Genomic DNA, 20,148 nt, shown 5'->3' with positions numbered 1-20,148 from the left:
GGATATATAAGGTAAAACAGAGAACTTGCATATACAGGATGAAATATTTTCCATGTCTCTATGTGTTCTGGTATAAACTTTTTCTTGCCAACCGTGATTGTATTTTCTCCGTGCTAGAAGCAGAGCTGAGTTTCTCCTCTTTTCCTCAAGGTCATCACTTACTGGGCACTTCCCCACTTCTGTTTCCCACCCAGCTGGTTTTATTCCAACCTGTAACAAGGAAACAAAATGTTTTATTCTCATATTTCTAATCACAATCTTTTGTGGAAGTTATAGGGAAGTGATGAAATACTCCTAGGAATGGAGGACTAAAAGCAGCCCATGACAGACAAATCCTTCTTGAACACAAGTGATCATGAACTCGGCTTCAATCATGGACAAGCTAGATGCATTTGTTCCACTTGCCACTGCTAGGCACAGCCAGAAACCTTTTCATAGCCCTTCAAATAAGACTTCAGGTCTTTAGGAAAAGTGTGGGAAGCATTGTGCAGTTATTACAGATGACCAAAATGAATTGCATGCATTAAGACCCACAAGTGCCTGTAAAGAGTAGGGTAACTGATGATGACCAGCTCAGAAGAAGACATCTGGAATAAGCTGAGAGGTCTTCTAGCCCTGGGTGTTTCAGTTGCCCCTGAAAAACCTCTGCTGCTCTTTTCTTCCTTGTTCACTGGGCACCTTCAGGGTGACCTGGATCAGAGAGAAGGCACAAGGGAAGTGGAGCATTTTCTGTAGGAGGTGCAGGAGGACATCTCCCCCTCTCCCACATCCCTACAGAATCATTCCATAGCCAGGTATTGATACAGCTCAGACAAACCCCTCTTCATTAGTTTTCCCTGGAATTTCCTTTTTTCCTAGCCAAGTTGAAGAGAAAGGTTGTTCCTTAAGAAAAAAATAAGAAAAAAAAAAAGGAAAAAAAAATAAAAAGAAAAAAAGAAGAAAAAAAAAGAAAAGAAAAAAAAAAAAGAGAAGAAGAAGGGGAAAAAAAAAAGAAGTAATTCCTGCGTGCAATAAAAAGATACACTATCTGCTGAATGAAATATAAAGGCTTCACAGCAGCTGTCTCCTGAGTTTGCATTTACCGCTGCTCCTGATTGGGAGGCTTGATAAAGATAATGGGATTTTTTACCTCCCTCCCCCTCTCCGGAAGGTGGAAGTGTAACAAATTGGATTGGAGTGTGTCTCTCCTTTGTGCCGGCTCGCAGAGGAGTGAGCAGATCTGATGAGAGAGGGGCCGGGGCGCTGCCAGCGAGGACAAAGCTAACACTTTTCACTCAGTGCTGTGAATAGGGATGTCAGGGTCACCTTTCCCTCCTTCATGCCCTCCCTACCTATTTATCTGCTCCCAGCCATCACATTTCCTTGCAGATCCTTGTGTGGCCACCTAAGGTGGCACCTGTAGGGACGAGGAGTTGTGAGACTGGGGAGAGCTGTGAGGTTAGGGTGAGCTGGGGGTCCACACCTGGGGTCCAAACGCTATGTGGGTTTGTGTCCCTCCCCAAAGATGAGTCAGAAAAGGCAACTACAGAAATACGTAGGGACCTGATGGAGAGAAGTCAAAGAGGCACCATGGGGACCATGAGGAAGGCACACAGGGGACACACTGTGACAGCAGAAGTGGCTTTGGCACCCCGCAGAGCTCTTTATAAAAGCACCATTTCCCATCCCAGCTCAAACTTCTTCATTTTTTACTCTTCCAAACAACATCTGGGACCAGTTAGTTTCTGGGGATCCTGTCCAGGGGGCAATGGACAGAGAGTATCGCCCTCAGACATCACAAGGATAATATCGGCGAGGTCCTAAGGAGCTGGAGTAAATGAAGGCCAGTTTAGGATCAGTGCTTAGCCAATGTAACCTTTGCTTACTCTTGGAGTATCTCCTGCCAAAGTAACACCCAGCAATAAACAGAGCAGCTGACCTCTCCCTGCTAATTTAAATGAATAATAAAGGCAAGGGCGTCTTTCCCAATGCATTTTAATTATGTGATAAGAAAACTGCTGAAACCAGAAGAAATTTGCAATGGTCCTTGCATTTTTATATTAGGAGAAATAAGCAGGGGTGGCAGGTGATGTCTCCATATCCAAGAGTTCATTTTAATTAACTCCAGCAGTTGAATAGACTTTCTGCTTGGGCTCTTGCTCAACTGTGTGTGGCTGGGTCACTGTGACTGAGACATGACCACCAAAAAGGAAGCTTTGGATGGTTCAGAGGGGTTGTGGTGAACCAAAACAACAATGGCTGGTGTCACAAAATTATGTTACGTTTCTCCCCTTTTGGTCCCAATTCCAAAGCTAAGGGCCTCCTGCTCTCCATCACTTCTGGACTTGAGTGGCAAGAAGTATTTTGTGAGCCCTGATGGAGGCAAACTGGTCCCAGTAAAGGGTCTGGTGCTGCACCGACCAAGACTCTGCTCTGCCCCAGGGGAGCCCTGTCTCTGGCTAGGTCTTGGAGTTATATCTCAAATATCCAAAAAGTCAATGTCCATGCTGTTAAATGAAAGAGGGCTGGTGAGTAATTTCTGTCCCTGAGGCAAGTGATATTCATTTGCTCGTGTCACTTGGTGGTGGCTAACATATGCAAGGGCAGGTGGGCATTGGAAGTAGCCACGCTGGAGAAAAAACTGAGCCAGGGAGTGAGCTACGAGTTAAGCACTGGGGATAATCAGGGAGCCAAAGCACCAGGACTTGTTTTGTTCAGCTCTGCCATTGGAACAACAGCTCCCTGGTCACTGATTTATTTATCTGTATGATCTTCAGCACGGTGTGCTGCTGTGCAGTGGCCTCGGACCCCTCATCTCTGTAGGCAACTGCTCTGTGTCCTGATCTCTGCATGGTTCAGTGTCACTCTTTAAAGGGGTGGCTGTTTCATGTGCAAAAGTGGCTTTGTGATAGCAGTATTTTTTTTTATTAAGGGTAAAGAAACTGGTCTGAATAACCGAGGACTTGACTCTGAACTTTGCCACAAGGCTATGATTTTTGTGTATTCCCTGAACCATCTATCTGAACCTTTCATAATTCTTTTGTCCCTTCTCTCCCTCCTTTGTGGGCTCTGGACATTTATACATTTATATGTTGTGTGTGGTTGGAAGTATCAGTCATAGCACAATGGCAATGACTGATACGGTGCTACATGGATGCAACCTGCACGTGTGACACCATGAGTTGTAAGCACAGGGCTTAGAAGGCTCTGAGATGCTCTGAAGGGCAGAATTTAATCATTCCATGTCCCTGTTCTCCTTGCAGAGTGGCGGCAAGCAAGCGGGGCAAGGATGATCCTGCAGGATGAGGACATCACAACCAAGATAGAGAACGACTGGAAGAGACTCAACACGCTGGCACACTATCAGGTAACTGCGGGAGAGGATGGGTAACAGGTAGATCGGTCAGGAAAGTGAAAAGGAGAAGGGTAAAATGTTGTTCTCCAAGATGCAGAGGTAGACAGTGGTTGAGTGGGCAATAAATGAGCAGAGCTCCTATAAATGAGCACGTCCATCCTGTAGGAACCATTGTGAACCTCATTGGAGATGAAGATAAGGGAAGAAATATGAAGATAAGGGAAGAAATAAGATGGTCTCTCCCCAAGGAGAGACAGCCCTGGTGAGCAAAGGATGTGAAGAGAAGCGTTAGTCATGAGGACAGCATGAGTTAACATTTCTTATGTTGACAGACAGCAAACAAGCTCTTCCCTCCTCCTTTTTTTCCACTGCATCAAAGGCCTTGTAATGCCAGCAGAGTTCAGAAAGATGGACAAGACAAAACGGTAGAGAAGGAGGCTTGTTGTCTGGAAGAAGGAGGAGGAAAGCAGCATGACTAGAGACAGAAGTGCAATGGAGGTGACGCTGGTATAGGAACTCTTGGTTTTAATCTCTGTGTGATTTGCCTTGGGACAAGGCTTCTCTTCATCTGTGCATTACACTGAGATCCATAACAGAGGGCTAAAGATGTCCAAAAATATCTCGCACAAGTGGTAGATTTAATGAAAACAATGGAGTTTAGGTCAAAAGCTCCCCCAGTTCTTTTCTCCTTTGACCAAAACAAAAAAAAAATCATTAAGTTTAATCCAATGCTGACAATTCTATCATTTCCTCCATCACACCTCAGCAATCTGTGTTTTATAACAAGGTTTATTTATTTATTTTTCATTTAAGAACTGACCTGAGGAAGCAGCAGGCAATAATTTGAAAAGGAAACAAAACTTTTCACTTTAGGTTGACTGAGAATTGCTGGCTGACTCCCCAAGACTTTTCAAAACAGGGCAGGGTTTCTGTTTTATTTCACCAACAAACCAAGGATAATTTTCTTTCCTTTCTGTGCTTTTTTCAGTTGTTTGCTTCAGGCAATGAGCTCCCAGGTCTATGGATGAGCGGGGACAGAACAAGTCCTCAACCACTGGGGTGCTGAGCTCTGCATTGCTTAGCTTGGCTGTCCTGAGGGCAGACAAGATCATTCTGGGACAGACACTGATGTTCTTGGTGCCTCAGTTTCCCCATCTGGAGTGTGGGGCTAAAACTACAAAAAGCCTGTAATTGCCTTCCACGATTGCTGAGGGGCTATTTAATTAGCCTCCGCAGTGCTTTGAAGATCAAAAACTCCATGCAAGTGCTAATTATTATTATTACACAGACAAGAGTTAAAAGTTGTTAGCAGTATTTTTTTTTTCACCCATCTCCTTTTTTATGATGTCTTATTTATCACAGATATTCCTGATATGGCTCCTCTGTTCCAATGGCTTGTTAACATTTCTGATACGGGACCCACGTGAATCACCTATCTGTAGAAATGGAAAGTCTGGCTCATTTCAGAAAGCTGTTTTCTGTTGAAATGCTATCCCATGACATCCTAGAGCACAACCCCCCTAGCCCTGCTGCTTTCCCCCAGCTGACACCCTCTGAAACAGCAAAAAGAAAGAAGTCATGGTGGTCAGATCTGCCCAGCAGTGCATTTGTCATGTGCACGGAGAGATTGGCAGGGTCAGTCAAAGTGGAAAATGTATTTCCCTCTGACCCAAGTACCTAGATGCTACCTGCAATCAAGTTAGAAAGAATAGAAAAGTTCACATTAGTTTTCCCAATTCTATACCACAAAAATCCAAATTCCTAAGATACTAAATAAGATGTAATCTCTTCTGGTCCCTGACACCATTGCTAGGTTGATTTAGATTTATACATAACAAAGAACCCGCCCTTCACTCACCTCTCCCTTCATTATCAAATATGCTTCTCTGGAAATCTCGGCAGCACCTCAGTAAGGCTGATACTTGTGCTTATGTCAGGCCATATAAGAATGGCTGATTTGGACAAATTTCCTTCCCTTGGAAGCTGAAATAGTAGAGGAACGACTTGTGAGATTTGGGGACCTAGATAGCTGATCCTTAAATTCTGATAGCTCTTGGTATAAAACACTTACCCAACTCATAGTCCTAACCTAGATTCTCCAATTTCCCTGTACTCATGGGACCTGGGATCTCTAATTCCTGTTTCGCTATCATAGTCCAGACCTTTTATCAGCTTAGCTCCCAGGTAAGTGGATGGTTGTCCACTGTGAAAAATGACCTTGTAGTATCTCTAACCTTTCCTGAAGTAATACTGTGGTCACAAGCTACCTTAATCACTTCAGTTATGGATGAAGACAAGGTGTTTTATTCTACTCATGCTCCTGTCCTGCATGAAAGCCTCCTCACGAAGAGCCTATGGTCAGTTTTAGAGGTCAATGCAAAACTCACGTTGTCATCCCTGGGCTTTCGCTCAGGATCCGAGTGGGTCATTCTGCTTTGCCATCAGTTGTCCCAGTGCCCAAGTCCAAGCTTCTAGTGATGCAACAACAGATTTTTTCCCCTTTTTGTTAATAAACCCACTGAAGAAAACATTTAAAGCTTTGGTACAAAATTTCTGTCTTGCTTACGGTGACACAGGCTTACAGTTCAGTCTCTGCTGCTTGAATTCCAGCTGTCCTTGGCACGCTCCTCAGCCAGTTCGCAGAAGCTTGTTGACAGAGCCCATTTTTCTCTGTAGGTACCAGATGGATCTGTGGTAGCTTTGGTCTCCAAGCAAGTCACTGCCTACAATGCAGTCAACAACTCCACGGTGTCCCGGACCTCAGCCAGCAAGTATGGTAAGAGCCGGTGTGCTAATAAGATTCAAGAGAGCACTGAAGGAGAGATCCCAAACACCAAGGTGGTTACAAGACAAGCACCAGAAACATAGGCAGATGTCAAGTTGATAGGATTGCTTGATGGCTGGCTGGAGGAGAGGAGTTAGCCATTTAAAACTTTGGCATCTGGTCCAAGATGTCGATCTAAGTTACTGGATTGCCCTTGGAAGTACCGCTCCTTCCCTATTAGTGAAAGAAGGAGCCTAAATAATTAACATTTTAGATCAATGTGGAAAAGCTCAGTCTTTCTAGTGGGCAAAGCCCTTGGAGAATGGTCTGTTGTGCCAGAGGAGAGGCCTCTGGAACAAAAAGCAACCTACAGAGGGCATTGCTTGTCTACTGCTATAGCTTAGTGTGGGTATTGTGTATCCCTCACAGCTATGTTATTATCCCAAGGGAATTTGCACCTGGAACAAGAAAAATCTCTTACTGATACCTTTTATGAGTGTATCTCAAAGCAGTGCACTGTTTTTCCCACTTCAGTCATATCATGAGACAGTTGTAAGCAAACCCAGGACACTATGATGGTGTGGGACAGCAAAGAAAAATGTCTCTAACATGCAACCAGAGTGCTGCAAAACCACCCTTTATCCTGGATGCACCTATCATAGCAGTTCATTATTGTTTTTCATTATGTATGAAAGCATCTCTGATCCTTCGTAGTCACTTTAGATTGAAGGAAAGTATGGCTACTTGATGTCCAAGGAGCCCCCTTTCTCCAAGGGCATAAAGCAATCCACCAGATCTTATTAATATTCATCCTCTTTGCCATGTTGTTGCAATTACTGAAAGACACAGTGACCTTTGAAAAGGAAGACTTAAGGGGGGTTAATTTCTGTTGGATTTCCTTAATTCTTTTGCCGTTTGATTTTTCAGGAGGAGGGTGTGAGGACGAATGCAGGGGGAGGAGAAGATGTAGTGGGTCAGAAGTGATTGTTAATTGCAATTAAGAAAACAGCATCCAGAGAGAAAAAAAGGATATTCCATCTAATAATTAATATGTAGAGATTGGTAATGCATTAATGAGGCTGATGCAGATCTTGCTACAGAAAGGTGCAACACTCTTCCGTTAATTATGGTTGGAAAAGACTCAATCTGGAGCCTTGTGGAAGGTCAGGGGGAGGAGAATGCCTCATGCCATCACTCAGAGGCAAAGGGAAACAGAGTCTAGTTCCTGTCAAAACAAGATTTCGGAGCAGATACTGAAGAAGATAGTGGGGTAGGAGTTTTTGGGTTGCTTTGATGCCATAGGAGGGATAGGAGGCAGTTCCTCCTGAGCTTGGGGATGGAGAGATAGGCAAAAGGTCACATCAGTTACATCAGTACTACTATATAAAATAACCCATGACCTGTTCTCTGGCCATAGGGCCAAGAAGCTCAGTCTGGTATGGCTAACACCCTACAGGTAAAACAAATTGAACCTGCCCATACTGGCTACCACGAGTAGATGGTACTGTCCCCGAACCAGTCCTGGGCAGTGCCTGACACTAACAGTGCTACTCCCTGATGAAGAACTTCTATTAGAGGATGCATCATTAGCATGTTTCCTTGGTGAAACCCATTAACCTGAGACACATGCACCTATTTTTGCAGAAAATATGATCCGTTACACGGGCAGCCCGGACAGCCTCCGTTCCCGCACACCCATGATCACCCCTGACCTTGAGAGTGGAGTCAAGATGTGGCACTTGGTGAAGAACCACGAGCACGGTGACCAAAAAGAGGGTGATCGGGGCAGCAAGATGGTTTCTGAGATCTACCTGACAAGGCTACTTGCCACCAAGGTATATGGTTGGGATGGGGAAAAGGGTGAGGAATGGGCTTCTAGAGGCTACAGTGGGACTTCTTGCAGACAAGATATAAGAGTCTGCTCAGAGGATGCTAAAGGGGAAATAAACAGAAGGAAAGTAGAGCAAGAGGAATGCAAAGAATTTAGAGAACAAAGTCAGGAAAGGGACATGAGAAGGCCAAATGGTGAAAAGAGAGATGTGATAACTTCAAGGGTACTGCTTCTGGTGTGTCTAGACTGAGGAGGATCAAGAGGTGGGGATGTCACGAGCAAAGGGAGCGATCAGTGAAAAATAGACAATAAACACATGAATAAACAGTGACAATAACAAAACAGAAGCTAAGTGCTCACAGAGAGCTGGGATTTGGAGAGCAATGAGGAGTGGCCATGGCCAAGAGTCTGGTGGAGAGCGTGAACACAGGGGTAAGTATGTGCTGGTGTTGATGATGATGGCTTGTAGTTTGGATCAAAACTGAGCAAATTAAGAATCAGGGCATGGATGTGGCCATATCCTATCTGTTCAATCCACACTCCTCTAAATGCTAAAAACCAGCCTCCTATGTGTGTGCCTGCAAAAATTCTCCAAGGACGCAGCATGTTAGTGCTCGGCATAACTAAGGATGCTGCACTGTTACGAGGGCACTTGTACAAGTGGAGATCATTGAAGGGGATAGACTTATAACTTACTGCAGTGAACATTGGGTTTGTGACAGCTACAGAAAGTGGTTTTATTGCCACTGTCTGCACAGCAACAGCTCACTGTCAGTCAGCACCATTCTGTCCCTTCCCTAGGAGAGGAATGGCTGGATCTCATTGCAGTTGGCTTGCTCCCAGGCTTTTCAACTTCTTTCATCTCTTATCAAGACTATTCTCCACCTATCTCTTCTCTAAAGGCTCTACAAAAATGTGGGCAAAAGCAGTCGTGTGATTTTACAACTATTTGCTCTTCCACCCTGTGGATCCATCATTGGTGGTGCTCTCCTTGGAAAAGCCCGCATTAATGAGGAGGCTGCAATGTTCTTCTTTTGTGCCCCAGCAGGGACCAGGGCAGGTGAGGAGGCAGGCACTATAATCAAACAGGGTCCCTTTACAATCCTGCCATCCTCCTGCAGTGCAGAGCATCCCTGTGCCTGAATCTCTGACACATGAGTTATCTGGATGCATCTCAGAAGTCGAAACTGCAGCTGTGGCTCAGGTGTGGCTCATCACAGCGTAATCTCACCCCATTCTGAGCAGGGTTAAACCAAGCAGCAATCAAACAGCCTGATCTTCCTCCTTTCTCTGAAGTTTTGACTATTACCATTTCCTGTCAACAGGCACAAACACAATTGCATTTATTCATTCAAATCTGAGTTTGCCCATCAGACAGCTCTCCGTTACATGCTTAAGTCCTACCATAAGTTTTAGCCGCTCATTTGTTTCAGCCTATGGTCTCTGACTCTCCCTGCAGCCTCACTCCGTCTCTCTGCGTTGCAATGAGATTCAGACATAAAATGGCTTTGCCTTTAGCCTTGGAACACTGTCAGCTCCGTGGCATTAAGATGCTTTTATGGATCACACAATGTAAAAAGAAAATGATGCTCCCCAGGGCCAGGGCCCCAGCTGGTGTAAATGAGCAACCATTGGACCAGTGCTGATCTACCCTGTCTGGGGATATGTCCCTTACCCCACCACTGAATTGCTTTTGCTTTCTGTTTCGGATCACAAACAACACTTTTTTTTTTTTTTTGTCTGAAGACAGCAGGAAAGCAGCTGCAAAACTTGCATGGCAAGAGAGAGAGCAAAAAGGCTGGGGGTTTATTGTTTCCCCTCTTGGGCTGAGCAATATTCTTTCCTCATCATGACCATTTTAGGGGGGGAGGAAAGAGGAGAGAGACCAATTGCTAGTAATACAATCCCAGGGAATACTTAGTTAAACTGACAATGATTTTTATTCTGTTAAATCCCTGACCTCCGAGACCTAGAGTCTCTTGCCTAAAAGCCTCAGAGGTTTTCTTTGTATTTGTGTGGGTGAGCATGTAGAGAACTAATTCCCTCCAGAAACTGAACCTGAGGGCAAGTTCTTCCATGTCAGACCAACAGGATTTCTCCTCAGGGGCCCTTTCTGAGTCAGACATACTGCAGGGATTATTCACCCTGTAGGAGTTCACACAAGCAAAAGGCACCTCTGTTTGTTTCCCAAAGAATAAATCAAGTGGTGAATCAGCAAGAGACACCAGCTTTCTAATTAAGCATTTGTTAGCGCTATGTAAACGTGTGTTGCTCTGGTGGAACCTGGTGCTTCATTTCTACTAAGGAGGAATTTCTTGGATCTGCAGAGAAAGGGAAGGCTTTTATTTTTCAGCTGAGGAAAATTTGTGTATCAGGAAACATTTATTGGAGGTTTGATTGATTTTTTGTTATTTTAGCAGCCATGTGGTTTGTTCACATATAAGTGCCTGTGCAGCTCTGGTGGCAGAGTAGAGCTTTACACGGGCTACCACAGCTCCTCAACAGCCCGCTTGTCCAGGTCTGGTCACCCTTTGCTATTCCAGCTCTTCACAGTCCTCAACTGTCCTCATCATCTGGCTAGGGTGGTTCTTCTGGATCTGGAATTCTTCTCCCAGAGAAGCCTAAGGACACTGCTGCAATCACTGCAGTGGGCATTAGGTCTGCAGAGCAGTACTTGACTGGTTTGAGCATTGCTCCTAGGGCTTGTCTTGGTCCCATGAAGATGGATAGTAAAAAACAAGGAGGCCTATTGGAATTAAGATGAAATTCTTGTTATTTATTATGCTACTTACACATACAGGACAGCCATCTTCTCCAGTCACTGTTGTCCTATTTGTCTCAATGACACTTTCTGTTCTCCTCTACATTCATCTGACTTCTATTCTCAGCTTAAGAACAGACCCTGGACAAAAACCTGTGTAGAAAATGGCTATTTTTTGGCTCATGTATGCACCAAAGCAGTTGAGTATAGGATTCAGAGGAGAAAAATTTCAGTGGGAACAGATGATCACCTTCCCATCACCATATACCTGAGATGGGGCGAGGTATCCTACCACATCTCAGCCTCCCTCCCTGAGTGCTAGTAACAGAGAGGACACATCTTGACCTACCCCATTCAGCTGGTAAACGTAAGTAATATATATTATGAAGATGTAGATGTCTGCTTAAAGATGGTCTGAGTTGAAATTTCAACTCATGTCACATTTAAAAGCTGTTAAATGTCACACAGAATCACAGAATCACAGAATTTCTAGGTTGGAAGAGACCTCAAGATCATCAAGTCCAACCTCTGATCTAACACTAACAGTCCCCACTAAACCATATCCCTAAGCTCTACATCTAAACGTCTTTTAAAGACTTCCAGAAATGGTGACTCCACCACTTCCCTGGGCAGCCCGTTCCAATGTCTAACAACCCTTTCGGTAAAGAATTTCTTCCTAACATCCAACCTAATGTCTCCTGCTTTTCAATATATTTTTCGAGCCTGTTTTACAGATATACTGTATTTTCAGTGGGATACCATAATTCATCATCCTCTTGCTACTTAGCATCTCACATTCTCCTCTCCTTCTCCCAACAGGGCACTCTCCAGAAATTTGTAGACGACCTCTTTGAGACCATCTTCAGCACTGCTCACCGTGGCAGTGCGCTTCCCCTAGCCATCAAATACATGTTCGACTTCCTGGATGAGCAGGCTGACAAGCACAACATCCACGACCCCCACGTGCGGCATACCTGGAAGAGCAACTGGTGAGTGGGACAGCCTGGTACCAAATCCTGGACTGGAAGGGGAAGAGATGGACATATGATTTGGGATCTAGATTTGGGATCCAAGAAAGCCAATGGCATCCTGGCTTGTATCAGGAATAGTGTAGCCAGCAGGACCAGGGAGGTGATCGTCCCTCTGTGCTCAGCTCTGGTGAGGCTGCACCTCGAGTGCTGTGTTCAGCTTTGGGCCCCTCACTACCAGAAGGACATCGAGGCCCTGAAGTGTGTCCAGAGAAGGGCTACGAAGCTGGTGAAGGACCTGGAGGTCCTGGAGCTCCTCACCTACGAAGCTGGTGAGGAGCAGCTGAGGGCACTGGGGTTGTTAGGTCTGGAGCAGAGGAGGCTCAGGGCAGACCTCATTGCTCTCTGCAACTGCCTGAAAGGAAGCTGTGGGGAGCTGGGGAGCAGCCTCTTCTCACAGTGATAGGACAAGAGGGAATGGCCTCATGTTGCACCAGGTGAGGTTCAGGTTGAAAATAAGGAGACATTTCTTCTCAGAAAGAGCAATCAGGCACTGGGACGGGTTGCCCAGGGAGGTGGTGGAGTCACCGTCCCTGGGGATGTTCAAGGAAAGGTTGGACGTGGTGCTTGGGGACATGGTTTAGTGGGTGACATTGGTGGTAGGGGGATGGCTGGACCAGATGATCGTGGAGGGCTTTTCCAACCCTAATGATACTAGGATTCTAAGTGCTGGGGAAACTGAGGAAGCTGGCATGGGGTTCATCACGCCAGGTTCAATCATCCCAGGCCGATGGAGAAGTCAGATGTACCCTGAATCTAAAGGGTGCTATCAAGGATGGAGTGCTTTGGCTGTAGATCCCAGTATTGCATGGAGATAGTACTATTTCTGAGGGACCTCATGAGGATATAGGAGGAAAAATTGTCAAGTATTTAATTGCTTTAGCGTGAAGGCCCACAGGGATCTCTAGGGATTCATGGGAGAGGATTCAGCATTGCTGTCTTCATCTGCACAGGGAGTTTGAACTCCCACTGTAGTCAGTGGGGGCCTGGAGCTCCTTTTGGTTGCCCGGAGAGGCATCTGGAGCCATTTGCAGTGTTTTAAGGTGTACCACAGGGAATGTGCACACCCACAGGAGACTTGTGCCCTCCTGGGCTGGCAGCTGGGGGCCAGAAGAGATACCTCAGAGAATCTTAAAAGGTATTAAGTACTTGAAGGGCCTGAAGTTGGATGTGAATCCCCTTCTGAGTGAGTGACAAAGGCTGACATCAACCCCCTGCTCTAGCTGCCAGGCAGCGGTCCCTCTTTGTACATGTAATGGGACAGCAGGGAAAAGCCAGCACTGGTGAAGAGAAAAGATCTTTGCAGCACCTCTCTGCTGAGTCTCCCTGTTGGAAAGAGACCCCTGGGGAATCGCTCCCTCCCCTTTCCCTGTGCAAACACAGGGACTATAAAAGGAACAGCAGAGGAGAGCCATGGGGCTCCCAGCTCATGCATTTTTTCCTTTTACCAGCCATGCTGATGGCAGATCGTCACAGTGCAGTGACATAAAAAAAGAAACCCCATGCACCAAAGAGGCTTTCAACTAATGAAACATTAGCATATTATTAACATTATCTGCGGCACTAATCTAAGGCTGATTGCAGCCACTCAGACTAAATGAGCAGGAGGTTTACTTAAGGGGGGAGGGACGAAGGCAGAGTCTGTATGTGTTGCAGGGGGGGATCAGGGGCAGCATGAAGAAATCTTTTCAATCAGATTAAATTAACTCCAAGTCACATCATGGGCTTCATTATTCCCAGCTAGGGATGTCGTCCCCTGAGCCCCTCCCCACAGCATACATACATGCAACCTGTGCTCGTGCTCGCTGTGGCTGTACTTATCATCCAAACGTCTACAGAAGAAGTTCTTCACTCATCCAGCTCTTCCTCCAGCAGATGAACCTCCACTCCCAACCTGAAAAGCTTCCCTCCCACTCCTCCCATCAGGTCTCATTGCCAGCATCTCCCACTCCTGAACTTCTGCCCCTTCCCAAAAGGATGTTTTTTGGCTGTGAAGAATATCCGTGTGAGGCTTTCCTTACTTTTGGCCCATGATTTTGCTGGCTGAGGATAACATAATTTGTTTAGGAGAATATGGTACCGTCACTTTGTGAGGACATGCTAAAATGCCTGAAAGGCATCAGACATTGATATGGGTTGTTTATGGTGCTGTACACAGGTGAGGGTAATGAGAAAAATGGAGAAACTGGGGAATTTAGCCTAATAATAAGGTGATTATGTTGTGTTTTTTTTAACTGAATAACCTTCTTGGGAAGATGCAGACACCAAAGGTAGGATTAACAGTCCGCCTGGCAGGAAGACAGAGAGACAAGTGGACTCTGATATTGGTGACACATCTCAGCTCCTATACCACAGCCATATGAATAACTTTGCCATGACACACACACAAAAAAAGCTTGAGGCAAAGGCTAGATGTAGATACTTCAGGGCAACTCACACAAATGAACAGCTCTTATGAGTATAAGGGGTGGGGAGGGAGGAAGACTTTTGAATTGCACTTGTAATAGCATTTCCACAGACAAATTTTCATTTCAAAGGTTGCAACACTTGTTCCCCATTCCTACTTTTTCTCCTTTAGGCAACAGGGTTTTCTCTGCCACATGGAGTCTGCTTCATGCAGAAGGTGCTAGGATCATACAGGGGCTTGGGCTTGAGCTGTGCAGCATGACAATACATGACATACACAGAACAAAATGCCTGCCATTAACATTCCCAGGCTCCTTCCTCAGATTCCCTGACAGCCTGACAGTTGTACCTACCTTTTCTTGCCCTGGATTTACTATGAGGCCAAAAGCCAAGTCTACCAATGCCTAGTGTACATTGTACCATTGTCTAGGCACACAAAGTTGTGTGAATGCAATTTCTAGCTGTTAGCTAACAGTAGCTTACATTTGCACCCTTGCATAGGGAAGTTAGGAGATATTTTCATCATCTCAGTTATACTTTCATTAATTTAATCTCATTAACTTATGTGTAACTCCAGTAAGATGACATTGACACTAGAAGTGACAAAATCAGGTCTGCAAGGACAACAAAACTCATTCCTGAGGTGACCACCACCATCTCAAGAGCCCTCAGGGGAGGAATTTATCAGAAATAAATGACAAAATTGAGGCTTATTCCAGAATCCCTGTCTCCATGCCTGGATCTTTGATTCCTATCCACCAGTCAGCACTGTAACACTGCAAGGCAAAGCTTTTGAACCATTACTGACTCACCTCTTCCACCCCTCTTGCAGCTTGCCATTACGGTTCTGGGTGAACATGATCAAGAACCCCCAGTTTGTCTTCGACATCCACAAGAACAGCATCACAGACGCCTGCCTCTCCGTAGTGGCTCAGACGTTCATGGACTCCTGTTCAACCTCAGAACACCGTCTGGGCAAAGACTCCCCCTCCAACAAGCTTCTCTATGCCAAGGATATCCCCAGCTACAAGAACTGGGTGGAAAGGTGAGTTTTAGCTCTAGAAACATGAATGGCATAAGCAAGTGGTAAAATGAGGCCCTACTTCATGGATGGAGGTAAGTGGTATCCTTAGTACTGTTTCTGGTAGCTGCTTCTGGGCTTTTTCTCTTTGATTATTGCCCAAGTAGAAAGCTCTCTGATAGACATTTATTCCCACATGCCTTACAACAGAGGTAGAAATTTAATTAGAGGTGTGAACTGAAGGTGTTTGCCATCATTTGATGCCATCATCTCTTGAGGAGAAACTGTTGAAAGAGAGAGAGGTGAAGGAAGGGGAGGTGACTGTGCCTGAGCTCTGTGAGCTATGTGGGCTTCTCAGTCGTCCCACACAGACCAGAAGAAGTGGTTCATTTCTCCCAGCATTGTTGTGAGTCCCCACGCTGCCTGCATCCCAGGCATCACACAATTATCGTCCCTTACTTTGAGTTCAGTAGCTTTCCATGGCAGCTCTTCTGTGCTTTGGATGAGATGCCATAGGGTTGACAGGCTGGTGACTGAAGCTCTGCAGGTACTTTCTGAAAGGTCAGAGGTCTTCTAAACATTTTATCCACATCTGCAAGAACCTGTAGAAACTACTGCACAGAGGGGCAGGGTCTGACAGGCCTACTTTACGGGAAATACAACCAAGGCAAGTATTCCTACAATACACAGGGGCTTCAGTTTCCATAAGATTTTTTACAGGATAAACTATAGCACGTTTTGTACTCCACTCAACAGGATGCTGTCTGCTGGAACAAGCCTTGTAGAAGTTGATCTGTGCTTTGTTTTCCAACATGCCACATTTGCCTGGTATTATGGACAGGTTTGGGAACAGCACAGCTGGAGAGTGATTGCTGCTCTGTAAATACAATAATGGGTTTATCTTACAGATCATTTCTGCACAATGGCATCCAGTTTTCAGCAATGATTTGTCTGGATGACTTCATATGCACTGTCTAAAATTGATACCACATCATGCGGGTGATATAAGACCTCTGCTGCTGCAGGCATACTGTGCTGTAAACCAGACTATTTCCTTTGGTGGAGAAGGTTTTCTCTCATTCTGTGAAAGCAGAGCACGGCTGATCAAAGAGCTCTGTACCCTAGTCAGCATGAGGTGAAATTTTTACAATAATGCTCCCATTGGTCTCTGATTTGTCCGGACAATTATTTTTAGATGTGGTTAAACACGTCTGCAAATGTCGTTTCTAGGCAACCTGTAAGGCTCTTACGAGCTACCTTGCTTAATTATGACCTACTTCTGGTACCATGTCCAAGTTTCTTAGTATGTATTGAGGTTGATTGCTGGATTGACCTGGATAGGGGGAAAGAAATGTTTGAAATTTGTTTAGAAACCATAAATTTGCACTAACAGTGACCCAATGGCATCATACTCCAGAGATTCTTTAGCAACCTGTGAAGTGTGTGTAGTTGGTGGGTAGTTTCCTACATATGACCCTGTTGAATTTTATACCTTTGGAGATGGTACATTTGAGTGATGAACTGAGGTACATGGGTGAAGAACAGGGTATTTCCTCATGCAAAGCCTTTTTTTTTTTTTTTTTTTCTCCTGGATAAACAGAAAGTGGCAGGGTTTTCTGTTTGTTTGTTTTGTGTGTGTGTGTTTGTTTGTTTTAAATGTATTTTTCCAGTATCGATTTCACTTTAAAACTTTTTGGAGCTCAACCTGTTTGCCCAGTGATCTTCAGCAATACGTATTGCATTTCTCTGGAAGTTTTCCTGAACAACAAACGAGGTACATAACACCTCCTGCTGCTAGTAAAGAACACTGGATTTCTGGGCCCAGCATGTGCTGAGTTATTATCTGCACTGATGTCTGAAAGCTTGAACTGAAGCCCAAGGGGAGATGGTGGGGTTTGGAATATGGTTAGAACTGCCCTATTAATACTTTTGTGTGTCAACGCCACTGACTCAAGGCACCTGGGTGCTGTTGCAGATCAAAGAAAAACTTATTAAAGATGAACAGAATATAATTTCAATTCTGCTCTGAGTTAATGAGTTCCTTTTCTCCATTCTGCAACTGTACTTTGAGGGAGTTATTCCAACTCCAATGGCTTCCAGTACTGGTTTGAGTTATTTCTGTAGTCAACGTCAGCTGGAGACAGCATCATTCAAGACCACTAGACTTCTTCAAAGACTAAATCATAAGATAAAAAGATTTTCTGTTGGAGAGTTTAAGAAGTGGTTGAGTAAATCAGAAGAACTTGAAATCAAATGATCTCCTTTGATGAAGAAGAATCTGTAAGAGGGCAATTAGTCAGTGGTGGTTTGTAACCCTACTTGAAGGCACTCCAGAGTAAGAGCCAACTCCTCTCTTTTAACATGCCTGTTGAGATGGTACCTGAGCTGGGCTGCTCCGAGCAATCTTTTTGCAACTATTGGTTTCTCAGTGTGGAGTGTGCCTTCAGGACTCACAAAACTCAATGTTGGGGATTATCTTGACATAAGAAGTAGCAGAGAAAGTAGCAGGCATGGGTGACAGTACCTATCTCCAATTCAAGAAAAAATAGCTTTCGAACTCCAAGTTGGGAAGGGCATAGATGCAGTTTCTGGCCTCACCAATGGTCTTTCTTTACACAGTAGTTAATAGGAGTTTGATTTTTTTTTTTTTTTTTTAATTTAAATTTAATCTTTTGGTCTTTTTTAAATGCTGCTGGGAGCAGAGCTGGACTCTGCCTGCTGAAGCAAACCCACTGAGACACCCTGACTTTTGCAAAAAACAAGTTCAGCATTCAAATACACAGTCAGGGCTCTTTCACTGTGAAAACACATGACTAAAAAGTACCAGCACGTAGCCACAACTTGGGAGTCCTGCGGCAGAAGATGAGGCCTAGCAGAGGCAGAAGAATTAACCCAGGAATGGGAACAGGCTATTTGGCTTTTGTTGAAGCCACGAAGAGTCAGTCTGTGGTCCTAAAACAAGGTGGCAGCTTTTCAAATATCATAATTTGGTCTATTGAAAGAAGAGGAAAAGAATGGGAATGATAGACCAGATTCTCATTTGACTTCTGTTAGTGAAACTCCATAGGCCTTGCTGAATTTACATTAGAGCTGCTTCAGATCTGCATCTTTTCAAGTTTACTTCAAATGTCCCCTTTGAGCCTAGAAATCTGGAGAACTTGGGAGCATTTGATGCAATCCCCAAGCAATACAAAGGGGAGCCGGTTCTAATTGGGGCTGTCTCATTAGCATTCAACACCACACTGAAAAGATGACAAAGGGCTGTGGCTGACCTTTCATTTCTCTCCATGCTGCCAGGCTTATGATAACACTTGTTTGAACTTCATTAACACCGTTTAATTGCCTGCATCACAATCAATACCAAGCTTCTCTACCGAAGCCTGGCATGGAGGCAGGAATGTGGGAGACTGAAAAGGGGCAGAGGACAAAAAGCAGAAGCCAAAGAGAGTTTCCATTGCACAGGTGTGGCCAAAATACCTGCAGTGCTGCAAGGAGAGGAGCTAGTGCTTTTTTCTCATCCCTGTGGGTACTCGAACATGCTTTGGCTGCTTAATGTGCCTTAAAAATAGCCCCTTTAAGTAAAGCTAGAAGTCAGAGAAGACATTGCAAATATTATTAAGACTTTGAGAATCTTCCAGTCAAGAATGTTCAAAATAGGCTTGATAGGTTTGACAGGTTTCAGACTAAAGGACATTTAAAGTGACTTCATCCATCTGCAGTTTATTGTTAACCTGAGCACAAACACTACCTGCCCTCGCTACTGGCACCCAGAGCCTGGGTTTGTGATCTCTTCTCCTTCCTTTCCTTTAAGCAACCATGGTTTGCATGGTGTTAACCACTTGACATCAAGGTCTTCAGCTTGTTGGAAAATTGTGAAAGTGTGTCTGGATGACACAAAATGTATAGTCTGTCTCCATTTGACATCTAAAACCTACATCTCTTGTCAGCCTGTGGTATCAGGACTCTGCAGTCAATAGATGGTGTCCTCCAATAGTGTTTGTGCTGTCTGTTGGCCATTTTACAGCTATTTTTAAAGACAAAATGTACTGGTTTAGTACAAAAAAGGTTATAAATTGCGCACATTCCAAGTTAGTGAGGTTTTTAGCAGGTACATTGGGGTGACCTTTTAACTCCAAGGGCTTTAAAAGAGAGCATCAAATGGCAGGTGGAAATCCTGGCTGTACTTTCAAAAACACAGTCTTCATCTCCTTTCCCTGACAGAAAGAGGGCTGAAGATACAGCATGCCAAGGGTCAAGGGGAGAGGGTGTTGTCAGTAGAGATAATAAAACACGGTGCTGGAAGAGGCCTCAAGAGGTCAACGTGCCCAGCTTCTGCCTCAGGGCCAGATCAGCTCTGTCTCAAGCCTTCTTGACAGATGTTTTCTTAAAGTCCTCCCACAACTGAGCCTCTGCTTTCCTTGGGCAATCCACTGCTGTGCTCCCCTCTCCTTCCCATCAGGATATGTTCCCTGATGGTCAGCCAGAAATCTTCCTGGCTTTAGTTAAAACCCATAGACTTCATTGCATCCTCAGAGGCATGGGGTACAGCTCGTTCCCTGCCTCTCTGCAGCAGCTTTTGTTGTGCCTGAAGGCTGTTCACCTGTCTTCCCCTACTTTTTGTCTCGAAAATACCCCTGATATTTTCTTACTGCAGTAACACGCTGCTCTCACACAGTGCAGTTTTCAGCAGCAAAAATGAAAACGCGTCTGTGCTCAGGGGATACAACCTCAGACCCTTGCAGCCTCGGCACTGAGATGATGGACAGTTTCTTCTCACAGAAAAACTACCTGTGCACCGATTCATTCTTCAGCCATTGACTCAGTGCAGCCCACCCATCCTCTGCCGGTTATTCTGAGACAAAAAAAAACCTGCAGGAAAAGCCATGCGCATGCAAAAGAAAATCCTTTTGCCTAGCTGTCATGCTGTTCATGCCAAAGTCCAATTAGTGTCCAGCAGCTTGGCCTCGAACCTTTCTGTGAAATGGGATCGATCTGGAGTAACG

At 44.9% G+C, this 20,148-nt stretch overlaps 1 protein-coding gene across 3 annotated transcripts in view; it reads left to right on the top strand.

Moving 5' to 3' along the window:
• PLXNA4 (plexin A4) overlaps positions 1–20,148 on the top strand; it is a 407,281-nt gene that overhangs the window by 374,945 nt on the left and 12,188 nt on the right. For all 3 annotated transcript variants that reach the window (XM_084518707.1, XM_084518708.1, XM_084518710.1), the window contains 5 exons: positions 3,243–3,346; positions 6,011–6,110; positions 7,743–7,933; positions 11,510–11,679; positions 14,957–15,169. In XM_084518707.1, coding sequence (XP_084374833.1) covers positions 3,243–3,346; positions 6,011–6,110; positions 7,743–7,933; positions 11,510–11,679; positions 14,957–15,169 — 778 coding nt within the window. The remainder of the gene's footprint in view (positions 1–3,242; positions 3,347–6,010; positions 6,111–7,742; positions 7,934–11,509; positions 11,680–14,956; positions 15,170–20,148) is intronic.

This window comes from Aythya ferina (genome assembly GCF_964211825.1).
Source record: "Aythya ferina genome assembly, chromosome: 1".
NCBI classification, from domain to species: Eukaryota; Metazoa; Chordata; class Aves; order Anseriformes; family Anatidae; genus Aythya; species Aythya ferina.
The sequence above is the reverse complement of the archived record's forward strand: the minus strand, read 5'-3'. Positions and strand labels throughout refer to the sequence as shown.